The 17,272-nt window shown below is 34.2% G+C and overlaps 1 protein-coding gene across 4 annotated transcripts in view; it reads right to left on the bottom strand.

Annotated features, from left to right (window-relative positions):
- The window catches only part of G2E3 (G2/M-phase specific E3 ubiquitin protein ligase), a 58,612-nt gene that overhangs the window by 2,135 nt on the left and 39,205 nt on the right, over window positions 1-17,272 (bottom strand). For all 4 annotated transcript variants that reach the window (XM_033109454.1, XM_033109456.1, XM_033109452.1 and 1 more), the window contains 4 exons: window positions 15,195-15,502; window positions 13,209-13,390; window positions 10,026-10,198; window positions 808-998 (listed from right to left, as the gene is read on the bottom strand). In XM_033109454.1, the coding sequence (XP_032965345.1) occupies window positions 808-998; window positions 10,026-10,198; window positions 13,209-13,390; window positions 15,195-15,502 (854 nt within the window). The remainder of the gene's footprint in view (window positions 1-807; window positions 999-10,025; window positions 10,199-13,208; window positions 13,391-15,194; window positions 15,503-17,272) is intronic.

Here is a 17,272-nt window from a genome sequence, read left to right as displayed (position 1 = left end):
CCCTCATGGACTCTTCCCCAAATAACCTGGGAATGCTGAAAGGCAGAGACTCTCACATTTATCTTGTATAAACTAAATCACTAAGTCAAGTGTAGTAATAGGAAAACAGTACATTCAATAAATGTTTATTTGAATTTCAAAGTAGGACTCACAAAATCATTTAGCTGAACTACTCATTGTATATTTGAATGCCTTCTTTAATATAAAATCATCCTAAGAGTCCAAGAGGTTCAGTGGGTTTGAAACTCCATCTTTTTGGGATATGATACTAAAAACAATTCTAAACTACTTCTAGATCATCACTATTTGATAAACTAGTTCAACAAATGCAGAGAAAAACTAAATGGTGTAAAACAACCAAACAACCTAGCTAAAATTCAACTGACCAAAGTTAAATTTTTTTCCACTTTATTAAATGAAATGCTTTTACATTGCTAATGATCAGTGATAGATCATTATCATAGCCCTAACCGATGCATGAAGAATAATTCAATTTAACTTAAATTTGAAACGGATGAAATAGACAATTAGCTTTTAGACTCTTCTATGGAGTGGCAACCATTCATGTATCGAAAATTCCTAGGAAAAATGCCTCTCACCTCAAATTATCTAGAGAAAAACAAATTGCAAAATATAATTTAAATCTCTAACCTTTCCTACTCACTTTTAACTCAGTCATATAAACTTGTTTTGTAAATATAAAGTTATAAGATGAAAGTCTTGTTAACAAAAAGCAAAACTCAAGGAAATAAACTAATATCCTGAAACGAACATTCTAAGACAGATAAAAATAAAATATCTACATACCCTCAACAGCCTGTAAGTAATTGTTCCAAAACCCCAAAGTCTGTGCATCAGATAATGTGTGTACTGTAAAAAGATCACCAAGGATTTCTGCAGAAAGATTCTCAGGTTTATGACAGAAGATGCCATAAAATACTTCTGGATAAGTCTGAATTTTCTCCAAAACACCAAGAGTTTTCAGACCCTGCTTAAAACTTAAGAGAAGAAAAGTAATGAACCAACATTCATATATGTGTTTGGTATTGCAATAGGGAATTAACATTTCTAGCTAATTTACTACCACATATACATAGCTGTAAAGATATAAAAATATGGGCATACTATATGTGATATACTTTCAAATCAATAACAAGCAAATATATTAATATAAAATGAATGTTTTCTATGCTGACATTATTTGGCTTTATAGATAATTTTAAAATTAAGCTAACAATTTTTATTACGAGGAAAAAATTAGACATCTGAAGTATTTCACACTTCAAAGCTAGTTAATGTAAAAATGAAGTTTCCTAGAGATTGCAAAGAAAGATTGATAAACCTTAGCCACAGAAAAATTTAAAAGTTATGTACTGCAAAAAAGAAATTAACAGAGATAAAAACCATGGAAAAATGTTTAACACACATGACAGAAAACTGATTTCTCTAATATACAAAAAATACAAATAATTTTTCTAAAAGAACAATCTAATAAAATGAGCAAAATATGAATGCATAATTAATAAAATACAAGTAACAAATGAATTTTTTAAAATGCACATTTCTCACTAGTAAGCACAGAACGAAGGTACCCTTTTTGCCTTCAGACTGACTAAGCCCTCCCTACCTGTACCTCTGTACTCCCAACCCACCTCTTCAGGTACCCCGCCCACACTGATTCATCTTCCTCCAGAGCCCGTAAATGTGCTTGTTTTTCCCATCTTTGAATAAGGAAAAAAAAAATTTACTCGATTCCATCTGTTTTATTTAGAGACAACTTACTTGAAAAACATCTATATTCAGTCTCAATTTCTTAATTTCCTATTCACTTTTCTTCCACCCCTGTCTACATCTCAGGAAAAACTGCCCTAAGTTCATGAATATTCTCCTTCTATGGCACCAGTCTTCTGGTTTCCCCATTTTTCTCTGGCCAGACCTTTTCAGTCTCTTACAAAAAGTTTCTTCTTTCTTTACTTTGCCTTAAATGTTGCTGTTTGTCCCTCATGGATCTGTTAACAAGGCCAATTTCTCCCATGGCTTTATTTAGCAGGTGTATGCTCATCATAATAAAAATCTATTATCTGCACCCCAGAAATACATCCAACAGACTACTGGGTACCATATATTCCAAGCACCCAAACTTACTAAGTCCAAAAGAAAGCTAATCCTTACTACCAAAATCTGAACCATAAATTACAGTAAGTACCTCTGCAATGCATCAAATTAGTATAGCTAAATCTGAAAGTTATCCTTAACTCTTCTCCGTTCCATTCCTAATTACCAAGTCCTATGAATTCCCTTTTCTGAAATCTCTTTTACTTGCTCATTATTCTGCTCATTACCACTGTATTACAAGCCACTTGCAGAGGAATTTGTACCAAGCATGTAAATCTCCAAGTTCATTTTCCATGCTACAGCCACAGGTATGTGCCAGAAATAAACCCCAATACTGTCATTCATCCTGAGGTAGGTTGAATGGGAACTCCCCCAAAAGATATGTTCACACCCTATTCCATGGAACCTGTGAACGTGACCTTATTTGGAAAAACGACCTAAGCAGATTTTAAGGAACTTAAGATCATCTTATCTAGGTTATCTGGGCTGGACATAAATCCAACGACAACTGTCTTTATAACAGAGAGAGAGGAAAAGGCCATGTGATACATAGACTCAGAGAATTGGAGTAACTCAACCACAACACAAATAATGACAGAAGCCAGAAGCTGGGAAGAGGCAAAAAATAGATTGTCCTCCTAAATTCTCAGAAAGTGTGTAGTCCTGCCAACACCTGGATTTTGGATTTCGAGCCGCCAAAACCGTGGGAGAATCAATTTCTGTTGTTTTAAGCCACTCAGTTTGTGTTGTTTACATCAGCACAGAAAACCAACACACACTATAGTCCACGAAACAAAGTCCTAACTCCTTACATGGCTTCTCACACCCTCCACAACCCCATCTTTGCCTTCCTTTCTTGTGTTTACCTTTCACCTTCTGTTTACCCTTAAAGCAAATTTCAGCCCAACTTAAGTTCATCCTTAAAATTTTACTTTTAATTATGAAATATTTCAAGCTTACATAAAAATCCAGGAAATAACAAAATCATAAACTACTAGATTTAAAAGATATTAACACTTTATGTTTGCTCAGATTATTTTTAAGAAAAATATTCTATTCACTGAACTAAATCCTGCCCATTCATCACTTTCCCTTCTCTGCCTCTGCAAAGGAAACAATTTGAAATTTCTATTTAACATTATACTGAAATTTTTAGTTTAGGCTGCCATTTCCTTTTAATTTCACTATAAATGTATCCCTAAATAATAGCTAGCATTGCTGATTGTTTTGAAACTTTCTATAAATGATACCATACAATATATTTTTCTGCAACTTGCTTTGAGAATAACTTTCACCTATTGTATACTATTAATGTATTATGAAACTATTTCTATCACTTTATTTGGGGCAATTGTACTGCCTTTAAAAAATGTTTTTTATTCCCTCCTGCCAATTCTTGTATTTATTTTTTTTTAATTCCAATTTACTTTCTATTTTAAAAGTTATACTCTTATTTTTTAAATAGTTACCTCTCAAGATTTTAACAGGCATATTTGACAACGAAAGTGAACCAATGTACAGCAGTCCCCCCTTATCCATGGGGGTATGTTCCAAGACCCCCAGGAGATGCCTGAAACTGTGAATAGTACTGAAGCTGAGTACTGTGAATATTATGTTTTTTTCCTGGACATACATTACCTTCCTCGATAGTCAACTTCTTCAACTCTGCCAGAAATGTGGCAGCAGTTTCTTCATGGGCAGACACACAGCCTCTCCAAGACTTTTTATATTTTTCAGTCTAAACCTATTCCTGAATCTGTACCATCTCTTATTCGCAGTAAATGACTTGGTGTCACTCATTTCAGGGGATCCTTTGCTGAAGTCTTTGTCTAGGCTCAATGCTTTCTGGTGCAACATATTGCTATGAATCGGAACACGTTTTCTGTTCATCTCTTCCACCCACGAATTTAATGCTTTTTCCATTTTAATTAAGCACTTATCACATACTGTGGCTGTAACTTTAACAGTTTGAGGTACAACAGCAAAACTAGCAAATTTCTTTTTCCTTCTTCACAACTTGATGGAAGATTCATTCTTACTGTAGATCTTAGCAACCTCACCATTTTCCCCCCCATTCCTTATTAATGTCGAGAAGGTTCACCTTTTTACTTAAAGGAAGCACTTTATGGCTTCTCTTTGGCATATCCGAATTGTTAGCATCATTACTCTTGCGCTCTGGGGCCATTATTAAGTAAAATAAGGGTGACTTGAACACAAGCCTGCTGCATTGTGACAGTCCATCTGAAAACCAAGATGGCCTCTGACTAACAGGCAGGTAGTATATGCAGCATGGATATGATGGACAAGGTGATGATTCACATTATTTCATTATGCCACTCAAAACAGTGTGCAATTTAAAATTTCTGAATTATTTCTAGAATTTTCCATTTAATATTTTCAAACTGAGAATGACCATGAATAACTGAAACTGAGGAAAATGAAACTGAATGGGATATGTGTGTGGGAGAACTACTGTATTTACCTTCTTCCTAAACAATATACACAGACCTTAGAACATTTAAAACTCTAAGTTCTTCTCTTCCTATGCTACTTAAAATTTCTTAGTTCACCTTGTATCATAAACCCCCAAATTAAACATTAATTTTTTGTAAAATCAATTAGTTTCTCTGTTTACCAATTTTTCTTTACCATTCTTTCTCACAAATCTCTGTGCTAGAATCTTTTCTCTTGTATCCAATAACCTTGCTAAACTCTTTATAGAAAAATTTCTCAGATTATTTAGACAATTATGTAGACCACAAGTGAAAATTTTAGATAACATTCACTTACTCATTTAGTTTTTTTGCTCTGCTAAGACTTCCACCATACTGTGGAAATAAAGGGCATAATTATGTGTATCACAGGCTTGTCATGGCCGTAAAGGAAATACCTATAACATTTCACCATTAGTGAATGTTTAGAAGATACTCTTTATGACATTATTTCAAAATGTTAGTTTAAAATTAGGTGTAAATGTTTAAATGTATCAAATGCTTTTTCCGCACCTAAAATTATATGATCGTGTTTCTTTCTCCTTTAACTTGCTGGTGGACTGAACTACAGTAAAGATTTTTTAATGTTGTTCTTGCCTTGCTTCCTTTTATGAACCTTCTTCAAAACTGATACTTTTAGTTATTTTAGGTCCTCACTAGTTATTTGTAGGATTAAACTATTAAATCCTAAGAAACCTATATTTCAAGTATCTCACTATTATGACATATTTAACAACTTCTGTGTCAGTTTTTGCTTTACATATTTTGAGTTACAAATAGATTCAAGACTGTTTAACCTTCCTAAAGAATTAGTGCTTTTTAATGCTACTAGGGTCATTTGAGGACAAGATTTTTTAAGATTAGAATCTCATTAACTTTTTTCATTTTGCTTTAAAGTCATTTACTTAAAGTGCAATTTAAGAACTTGTCTTTTAATATGAGTCTAAGCTATTACATGTATTATAATTACTAATCTAATTGTATTTTTCTACTGTATAGTGTACTTTCTCTGAACATGTGTTTTTCTGTTTTTATTCCTATTTTCTGTCCATTATAAGATTAAATATGTTTTATTTCTCCCCTAATTCCTACCAAACTGGTTTGGAAATTGCATACTGTATTCCTATTATTTTAGAATTTTCCCTTAAAAAATATATATGTGATTTAACAAGCTAAAGCTAATTAATGCTTCCCTACTACTACCTCAACAATACAAGTCCCTTAAAACAATAAATCCAATAATATCCATTCGCTTCTTACAGATCAATCTTTCCCTAATATTTTAATTATTTAAAGCACTTCTTACTAAAATTTAGTTGTTTTCTTTAATTGCCAATGCTTATTTTTACATATTGAGATTTTTCTCATTTCTGTGCTCACTGCTGTGCTTTCTTATATTTTACTTTTTCTTTCTGGGTTCAATTTACTTCTTCTTCAGTATGTATTTTGTTAATCTCTTTAGGAAAGAAGTAAACTGTCCCAAAATGTCTTTATTTCCTCCTCACTTTTGAATGGTAACTAGTTCTGTGACGTTATTACCATGGCTGTTTTCATGGTTGATGGTACTGAAAAAACTGCTTTCAGTATAACTGAGGCTCATTTTTACAATAGTCTTTTTGCATAGAATGCAGTTTCATCACAAAGTACACTATTTTGGCTCATTAAGCCCTCATTAAGAACCTGAGGAATTTCTCAAGCAGCATTTTTTATAGTATTGTTTCAATACACGTGTGCATGCTGGCAGTCTAACTTCCTTGACACCTCTTGTTTTCCATCTCTTTCTCTTCATGAGTAAATCTCATATTCCTCTTCCAGATAACTAGTTTTCTCTTCAACTGACTAGCATTTAACAATTACCAAATCATTTCCATGATCATTTTTATTTCCTTTTTCTTATCCTCATGTGGGTTACTTGAATTTTTTTTTATAGTGACGTCGAGTGTATCTCTTAGTTTGTTTCTTCCCCTTTCTCCCGCCTCCCCTCCACTCCGGTTCAAGCCGTTGGCGCTACCCCCCGCCCCCAGGCAGCTGATCGCCAGTTGTTGGCTGGTGGTCGGTCACTCACACTGGCCGCCGGCTGCTCATGGCCCATGGCTCCAGCTGCTCACAGCAGCCCACGGCAGCCCAGCTCCAGGGAGAGTCCACCTACAGGAAGAGCCATTGTTCACAATCTTAGCTGTACAGGGCGCAGCTCTCAGGCTCATGTGGGAATCAAACCAGTGACCTGGGTGTTAGGAGCAGGATGCTCCAACCACTGAGCCATTCGGCTGGCCCACCTCTTAGTTTTTAAAAATGTAAATCTGCTGTCAACATTTTATAAGCCTTATTTCCTCTTTAAGTCCCTTTGCCTTTCCCTGTTTATTATGTAATTTCCTAAATATTTCCTCTACATACACTGTGAACCACATTATAAAATGTTACAATTTTTGCTTCAACTATCAAACATACTGAGATAACACGAGGAGAACATGCTTTCATTCTTTTTTCCTTCTTGATATTCCAAGATTCCATCTTTTGTAATTTCTTTCTGTTTCAAAAGCTCCCATAGGTATTCTTTTAGAGTAGGTACACTGGTGACAAATTCTTAGTTTTACTTCATATAAATATGTCTAGATTTCCTCTTCCTTTTGTGCTGTCCCTTAGGTCCTGAGATCCCCAGCTGGTCATCCCCAGCTGGTCTGCCTTCATCACTCCACCTTTCAGTCTTCTTATGTTTGTTTTATATATAATGTCCAGGATTTTCAACTGAACTTACAGAAGGAATAGAGAGAAGTGTGTCTATTCCATGTTATCCAGAACTGACGTCTGTGATCATTTTTCAACATAGAAGTGTTATTTTATTCATTTCATGCATTTTCCGCCAATTGTTTTCTCTTTTAAACCACTATACTAATACTTTATCTCATTCAGTTATCTCATTCAGTTGTTTTGTTATTTAAATCCTTGAGTGCTAGTCCCAAGACTTGTTTTTTTGGATGGTTGTGTGTTTTGTCTTTTATTGGGAACTCTTTTCTTTAGCAATGTATCTTTAGCATTCCCCATTAGGCTCAGGCTGTAGAAATATTCCTACACTGCTGCTATGTATTTACTTTTGCCATGAATCCTAAAACCAATTACTTTGTTAATTTCTTTGCTTTAGATTGGGGTCCATGCAGGATGCCAAACCCAAGTTTAGGCAAATTGAGGGTTTTGATTTCATATGCCAGCTAGGGAAATTTGGCTTTTTATATTTAAAAGACTGGTTTTTTGCTATATGATTTTTTAAATCTTTTACACAGAAAGGAGGGATTATACTTTAGCTTTTCTCTTGCCCTCTTCATCTTGATCGGCTTAATTCCTATTGATCATTTGGTTTTAACGTAAACACCACTTATATAGATAGGGAAGCCCTTTCTGACACCTAGGTTAGTCATAGCTATAAAAACATAAAAGAAACAAATATTGGTGAATTCTGACTTAGCAATAAGAAAAATCCATCTGTAGATACATGAACTACTTGAGGAAAATCACATTGTGTACATCTATATCGTTAACAGACACATTTCAAATAAATTTTAAAATAACCACATCAAAATAAAAAATGAAAAAAACGTATACCTAGTAGTATAACACAGGAAGTATTAAAAATGACTTTAAAACACAGTAATATGACTGTACAGCCCTAGAACAAAAATAATTGAAAAATAATTTAAACCTGCTTTCAATAATATTATGTTAGTGGTAATAATGTTGGTATTGTTATTCTGAAACTGTTGTGTATAAAATGTGGAATAAGTCAAGTGAATAATTATTTCATACTCTAATTCTCCAGTGCCTTTGAGATCTGGAAATTCTCAACATGGGACAAAGTTAAAAGTCTTGTATAGTGAATTTAAAGTATCAATATAAACTTATGATGTATTTTTATCTTAAAGAAAACAAACCAAAACAAAACAAAAAACCCTGTATTTCTTAGTTTTTGTCCACTGTAAAGGCCTAGAACCAATGACCAACCTGGTGAAATTGAGCATCCCTAGCATCCAGACTGGTTTTGAAATGCCATTTCCCCTTCGAAGAAACAAAGGTCTCTTAGGCCAGAATGCAAATAGCAGATAGCAAGATGGCTATCAAAGACCATTGAAGGTCATCATCAAAAAAAACTCTCAAAGTGGGGGCAGGCCCGATGGCTCAGGCGGTTAGAGCTCCATGCTCCTAACTCTGAAGGCTGCCAGTTCGATTCTCACATGGGCCAGTGTGGGCTGTCAACCACAAAGTTTGGCAGTTCAATTCATCGAGTCCCTCAAGGGATGGTGGGCAGCGCCCCCTGCAACTAAGATTGAACACGGCACCTTGAGCTGAGCTGCCACTGAGCTCCCCGATGGGTCAGTTGGTTGGAGCGTGTCCTCTCGACCACAGGTCGCCGGTTCGACTCCCGCCCCCACAACTAGCAACGGCAACTGGACTTAGAGCTGAGCTGCACCCTCCACAACTAAGACTGAAAGGACAACAACTTGAAGCTGAACGGCACCCTCCACAACTAAGATTGAAAGGACAACAACTTGACTTGGAAAAAAGTCCTGGAAGTACATTCTGTTCCCCAAAAAAGTCCCGTTCCCCTTCCCCAATAAAATCTTTAAAAAAAAAAAAACCCTCAAAGAAAACATAAAAAGGCTTACTTAGTCTGGCCAAAGATGAAACAATATGAACTTCAGTAAAGATAATAACTGCAATAGTTTTGAACACAAGTATACTTAAATAAATCTATGGGTTAATGATACTGAAATTAAAATCAAAAAATCATTCTTGAGATTAATATGATGTCTGGTAATTGCCTAAAAATAATATTGGAGTCAAAAACAAGGGTAAGCTAGATGAATAAGAGTGGCCATAGGCTGACTGATAATTGTTAAATCTGGGTGATGATTACATGGTGTTACTGTTCTGCCTACTTTTGTAAGTATTTTATATTTTCCATTATTAAAAAAACAGAATATGAGGACCTATGTAAGTTTTCACACTTCAAGTGTTAGTGAAGCAAAAAATTTCAAGACCAGTGTTCCAAGCTAAAGAGCAAGAATCACATCAGCCCCATTAATCAATGCTCAGTATCTATTACCCAGCGGATAACAGGTGCTCAATACATTGCTATTAAATCAATCAGTAGAGATGGAATCGTTGGCTTATGAGGTAAGAATTTATAAAATAATTTTTATTTAGAAAAATAATTATAAACTGAGATGATTACTTGTCCTACTTAAGCATCATACATTTATGCAATTCTGTACAGAATGGTCAAAACAGTAATCACCCTTAACAGGTTAGTTTTAAAGCATTACTTTAAAATAACATTTAAATTTTTATCAAATATATCTCACATTTTAAGACAACCACTTTAAACATGTACTTTAAACATGTATATTTCACATATAAATAACTTACCTTTCAAAAGGTGCTTGGACTCTTTTAATTACATGGTAATAAAGTATGTCTTTTGCCAATAAATATTTATCACTTAATGATGTTATAAGTCTTAGACATCCAATAAGCTCTAGGTAGTTATAGCAGTCATTCATAACTGAATTTAAGTCAGCTACATTTGTTGCAGCATTTATCTGTAATGAAGAAAATACACCCAGTTTCCCCTTTCACATGGGAATGATATTTACATTTCAAATGACACTTACTACATTATTCTCAATTCCTGAATACACCAGGGAGGAGTGAAAGCATAGTGAAAATTATTTTTCTAGAATAAATATCTGACAATCAAGTGTAATAAACATTGTATATTTCTGCCTTCAAGAAACCTAGAGTATAAAGCCAGTTTAATATAGGAAATTATTTATATAAAAGGCAATTAATTGACAGAACAGTTACAAAATACTAGAGAGGCAAGAGATTTCATGAAAGAGTATCAGCTGACACTTGATGAATACAATCAAAAGAGTATTTCAGGGAACAGCATAAAGAAAGAAATACTTGACCATTTATGTTCCAGATACTTTCACATAGGTTAACTCTTGAACAAAGTTAGAGGGAGAATGATAAAAAGAAGCAGTCAATAGTCAATTGAATGAAAAATTTCCTTGCTACTTCTTCCACAATACCTCTAAAATAGGAGTCATTTCTGCAAAAGTCAGATAGCATTTTATGCTTTATGGGCCATATGAAAACAGTCACAGACATGTTACAAATGAGGTGGCTGTGTTACAATAAAACTTTATTTACAAAAAGAGGCAGCGGGCCAGACTTGATCTACAGCCACAATTTGCCAAACCCTATCCTAAAATCTAGCAGATTTTAGAGAGAAATAAATATCTGCCATGTTTTTTGAGCCATTGTCTTTTTGGTTCTCTTGGTTATAGCAGCTTATCCTAAGCTCTAACTTACTATACCCCAAGCATTATCTACCTTCTTTCTTATATTTTATTTCTTTTTATAATGTATTTTACTACATGATAATACAGTTGACCCTTGAACAACACGGGTCTGAACTGTGCAGGTCCACTTATATGCAGATTTTTTTCAATAATCGTCCCTCTGCATCCATTGGTTTTACATCACCAATGGATGCAAAGGGCCAACTGTATACATTCTTTTATGACATTTTATGAGATTTGAGCATCCAGATTTTGGTATCGCAAGGGGCAGTTGGGAGTGGGGTCCTAGAACCAATTCCCCGCGGATACTGAGTGACAACTGTAGTTAAGTTTTGGGGGATTCAAACATTATATGTGAATTTTCGATTGCATGGGGTAGGTGCCCCTAACTCCCATGATTTTCAAGGGTCAACTGTCTATTATACATGTTTTAGTTTATCTTCTGTCTTCCCTGTAAAATTAAAACATTAATTCCAAGGGACTTTGGTTCATTTCTCTATCATCAGTGATAAAACAGTACTGGGTATATAGTATTTGTTGACTAAATGAACAGACATTGGATAGGAATACAGAAACAGGAGTAGGTAAACCCATGAGGCGAGTTGGAAGTCTTAAGTGCCCTAATGAAGAGCTTGAACTTTGTTAAATAGGCAATGAGAAGCCACTGAGGATTCCTGAGGAAGAAAGCAATGTGTACAAGTAAAAATTGTACTTTTGAAAAATTCATCCTGAATATTAGAATAGTATCCTAATTGTTTACACCTACACATAATTTGAGTTTGGTATAGCAGGTAGAAATAAGTAGGAAAGGTTGAAGGTAAGCCACTTCTAGAGACAGATGACTTGACACATACTGATGAATGGCGTATGGAAAAACGAAACGACCCTTTCTCCAGAATGTCTTGGATATAAGAAATCTCTTGAAAAGAAAACTTGGGCAAAGAAAAAAAAATTCCGTCTTAATCATGTTAGGCTCAATGTGCTAGCAAGACCCAGACCTTATCTTCATATAAAAGTCTAGGGGCTCAAAAATAATGGTCTGGGAATCTTTCAGAAAGGTTATGGATAAGAAGAAGCTTTCCAAATAGTATAGAATGAGAACTGTTAAGACAACACTGAAAAATACCTAAGTTTCAGGGGTAGGGAGAAGAAGCATTAAAAAAAGACAGTAGTAGTCAAAAGGAAGAGGGAATATTGAAAAAACAAAAACAAACGAAAGAACAGTAGAGAGGAATTTAAAGACAGCGGTGATTGTAGAAGCCAGAGATGAGGCATTTGAAATAAAAGGCATTTGCATGTGAAAATCTATATCCCTGCATATCAGCTATGAACTAGCTAACTTAGGAGAGTGGTGGTGGGAACAGAAGCCTTAAGCTAAGAAAAAATCCATAGGAAAGAGGAAAGGGAGACAATTCAGTTAAGCTTAAGATTAAGCCTAACTTCACTGCCCAAGTCACACAGCCGACAGATTTTAGTTATTTCAACCTAAAATCTGACTTCAGAGCATTTGCTTTTAACCATTAAACTATACTGCCTATTAACTGAGACAATGGATAGACCAGGCTTAGGTAGAAGGGAGGTTAAGAGAAGAAAAGTTGAATGGCTTTCATTGTCTCAATTAGTGTCCAAATCACTAACATGTTGGCAATGATACTTACCTCATACAGCATTATGATAACTAAATTGAGTTTGTACATGCAACACGTGCAGTACAGGGCTGAATAAATGGTAACTATTCTTAGGTGGGGACACTGAATCTCTCCACTTGTTTCCATAGTGAAGAATTCAGCCTGGTCTTTCTACCTATCACTCATATTTCCCTGTAGGAGGAAGGATAAGTTTTCTGACAAGTAAACTAAGTCCTTGCTCTCTTCAGAGCCACCTGCCTGCAGAAAGTGTACTTTGATCATCTGTATAGTATGCAACAAGTAATCTGTCTTACATTGTCTCTGGCAGGGTAGATAAATGCATGTAGTTCTGAGGAATGTTAGTTAGCAAGCCATTTTGACAAATTGAAGTCACATTATCCAATTGGTTTTATCAACATTTAACCTGGCACTTTGATCTCTAGCTGTCAGACCTTTATATCTACCTCGTAACTGGTTGTGAACTCTGCTGGTAAACAGACATACTGACACCCCTTAACTACTCCAAAGAGTAGTATTCTATTGTAGATCCATCATTTATATTCAAATATACTTACAATGTAGTTTGCATTTTAATAAACATGTACATTTCTTACCCTGATTATAATCTGTGCCACATCAAAGTCTGAAACATCATCTAAAATTGGTTGAGTATTTTCTGGTCCACACACAAGGCAGTTAAACAAGGTTTTAGAAAAGAAACCAGGTGAAGGACCACCATGAACCAACGAAATGGCAAGCATTTTGCCGGCTTCATAGTAAAGATTCTCTTTCAGAGCTGTAAATACAGGTGGAAATATATAAAATACATTTCTTTTATTATTAAGATAACCATCATATGTAATGAATAGATACATAAAATTCAAAACTATTAAGCATTAGATAAATGTAAAATAACTTAATTCATAGATGCTATAATCATGTATGTAGATTTCAACTAAAATATATATATATAAAAAAATATTTTTCTGAATACCAATAACCTATTATAGAAAAAATATAAATACAGAAACTTAAAAAAAAAAAAACACCTATAATCCTACAACCATAATAACCAGTGTATACACTTTGGTGCATTTGTGTCATGTATGTATATAAATACATACATAGTTTGACTTCTTTTTTCCACTTACTATATTGTAAACGTTTTTTAATTGAAATCTACAGTTGATGAATGCATTAAGACTAACTTAACAGATGTGCAGCAAAATAAACCATCCCCTTACTAAGGGCACCTCACTGAGTGACATTTTAACTGCATGAGGTAAAATATTATCAACATCTATTTACATATTCTTGTTTACATATCTTTGATTTTTTGGTTAAGGTATGTTAAGATAGATATAGCATTAGTGGTTCAAAGGATCTGAACATTTTTAAGGACGTTGATATATAGTGCTACATTACGTTCCAAAATGGCACAAATTTACTCCTCCAACAATATATGCTATCTTACCATATCACAGCTTTCAATATTTTTTAAATTGCCAATTAAAATGCTTTAGCTATTTTGATTAATTCAAAAGGATATCATGCAAAATTTCCTTTATTTTTCTAAACATTGCTCAAATCAAAGCAACTTATTAATAATTAACATTAACAATACTTGAACTAATAATAAAATTTCAATTACTGTGTAAGTTACGTATTAGTAGTCACATTTTACAGATGAAAAAACAGATCCAGAGAGGCTATGTAATTAAAATCTACAGATATAAAGCTACATAAGTGATGTGTATAAATTGAATTTAGATTTTGTGACTTCAACTCAAGCACTCCCCACCTTACCAAAACTGCCTTGACCTAACATTACTGATTGCTTTTTTGTTTTTTTTTAAAGGGAGTTTAGCATTAAACTGTGTATACTGTATAGTACAAATGATCTTTGCTAGTTTCTCAATTATTTCAATGATTCTTCAGGCAACGGTGAGTAAGTTCTATGGAACATATAAGAAGAAATTCAAATGGAATGAAATAAGTCTTCTCACTCTTTCAAATATCCTATTACAGCAAAAGTGGTATAAAAGCTCCTAAAAAAGAATGTGAGAATTAACCAGTGTTTTAAGATGCCTGTTTTAATCACATCAACTCTTCACCAGAAGTAAAGATAGAAAAGTGTCATATACATAACTGTATAAGAAAAATTCTTGTAAGCAAAAGTACATTTAAAAATCTGTTACATGTGGACCAGAAAATTATGTTATAAAAATCCTAGGTTGTGAAGAAACATGCCAACTGAAAATTCCAAATATCTGAACAAGAAGGGTTCAAATAATCATCCATCCCATTTGGTTACTCTGTTCAAATGAAATAAGAATGAATATAAAATACATTTTTAAGAAGTTACAGTTAATTATGGAATCCCTTCAAGGAGGATATTGTTATAAAGAAATTAAGATATTCCTAAAGAAAATGTTTCACTACAAAATTTACTTTAAAGAATATCATTCCCCCACTCCCCTTTTTCTGTGATTTTTATTAATGAAATTACACATTTCAACCACAGGTACTGAGTATCAATTCTAGCCAGCTCTCTTCCTTTACACATAGTATATTCAGTATTTACAATAATAAATAATTACCTTGAGAATTTAAGGACAAGTTCTTTGACAAGGACCCTTCAAACAATGGTGAGTTCTCAAGATGTTGCATTAAAAGACTCAGAAATTCTTGCTTTGATCCAGGATGCTCTCTTCCAAAATGATCATTTTCATTAACATATACTATTTCCATTGTGTACGAAGGATTAAACTTTTGATTTCTGAATCCATCTAAGGCATTATTCCAGATATTGGCTTTGTTGATATATAATCTTTTTTTTTTTTTAACAATTTGAAATCCTAACTCTATAATTATTGCTGAAATATCTCTTCTAAATTTGCTGCCTTGCCTATAAAACATGAATTTAAAAATAGAGGTAAGTACTTTAAAGCTACACAACCAATAAAAAATAGAAAAAAAGATTAAAAGGAAGTTCCTCCCCAACTCCCAACCAAAAGCAGACAATGGCTACCATTGGAAACAGTTATTTGATAACCTTAGTTGTAAATTCTTGATTCCTTCTCCCAAATCTTCTACCAAATTAAAATAATCTAAGGTCATAAATGGTTTATGAGAATGTTGATAGATGATTATCTCGAATTTGATCAATTCAGTGGATTCAGGTGTAGGAGTCAGAAGCTCAAACTCTCCCCTTCTGGCCAGTGGCTACAACATACACTTACTTAACTGTATCTTATTTCAGGCTCACTAGATCCATTAAAAATAGAGCAAACGTAATCTCTGCTTACTATAGGAGACAACTATAGCTTTAAGATATTACACAAGATATAATTTTTTTTTTTTTTTAGGCTTTAAAGGCATTTATTAATGGCTTGAACAGTGTAGAATTTCAGGCAGCACAAAAATCATAAAATGTAAGGAGGCAACCCCCTTTTCTTCTCTTTACCAATTATCCCCAGTAGGATTGGGATAGGAAAGGAAGAAGACACATGGATTATTTGTTTTATGTAAGACACTTTACATATATGATATCATCCAATCATGAAATGAATATTAATGTTATCCCATCGTACAGGGATAGATAGGGTAAGTACGTCATCCCAAAGTTGCACAATGTTACTAAGGGGCAAACCAGAGATTTGAACCCAGATACCTTAATTTCTAAGCTCTTAACATTTCATCTTAAAGGGCTAATTCTTTTTTTTTTTTAATTTACAGGGGTGACAATTGTTAGTGAAATTACACAGATTTCAGGTGTACAATTCTGTATTACATCATCTATAAATCCCATTGTGTGTTCACCACCCAGAGACAGTTCTCCTTCCATCACCATATATTTGATCCCCCTTACCCTCATCTACCACCCCCCACCCCCCTTACCCTCTGGTAACCACTAAACTATTGTCTGTGTCTAGGAGTTTTTGTTTCTCATTTGTTTGTCTTGTTCTTTTGTTGTTTTTGGTTCATATGCCACATATCAGTGAAATCATATGGTTCTCTGCTTTTTCGGTCTGACTTATTTCACTTAGCATGATACTCTCAAGATCCATCCATGTTGTCACAAATGTTCCTATATCATCTTTTCTTACCGCCGAATAGTATTCCATTGTGTATATATACCACAACTTCTTTATCCATTCATCTATTGAAAGACATTTTGGTTGTTTCCATGTCTTGGCCACCGTAAACAAAGCTGCAATGAACATGGGAGCACACGTGTCTTTATGGATAAATGTTTTCAGATGTTTTGGGTAGATACCCAGGAGAGCGATTGCTGGGTCATATGGGAATTCTATTTGTAATTTTTTGAGGAACCTCCACACTGCCTTTCATAACGGCTGCACCAGTCTGCATTCCCACCAACAGTGTATGAGGGTTCCTTTTTCTCCACAGCCTCTCCAATACTTGTTATTATTTGTTTTGTTGATGATAGCCATTCTGACTGGGGTGAGGTGATATCTCATTGTGGTTTTGATTTGCATTTCTCTGATGACTAGTGGTGTTGAGCATTTTTTCATATGTCTATTTGCCATTTGTATGTCCTCTTCGGAGAAGTGTCTCTTCAGGTCCTCTGCCCATTTTTCAATTGGGTTGTTTGTTTTTTTGTTGTTGAGTTTCATGACTTCCTTGTATATTTTGGATATTAGCCCCTTATGGG

This window comes from Rhinolophus ferrumequinum, chromosome 6, assembly GCF_004115265.2.
Source record: "Rhinolophus ferrumequinum isolate MPI-CBG mRhiFer1 chromosome 6, mRhiFer1_v1.p, whole genome shotgun sequence".
Lineage (NCBI taxonomy): Eukaryota > Metazoa > Chordata > Mammalia > Chiroptera > Rhinolophidae > Rhinolophus > Rhinolophus ferrumequinum.
Note: the sequence above shows the minus strand (reverse complement) of the source record. Positions and strands in the feature narration are given on the sequence as shown.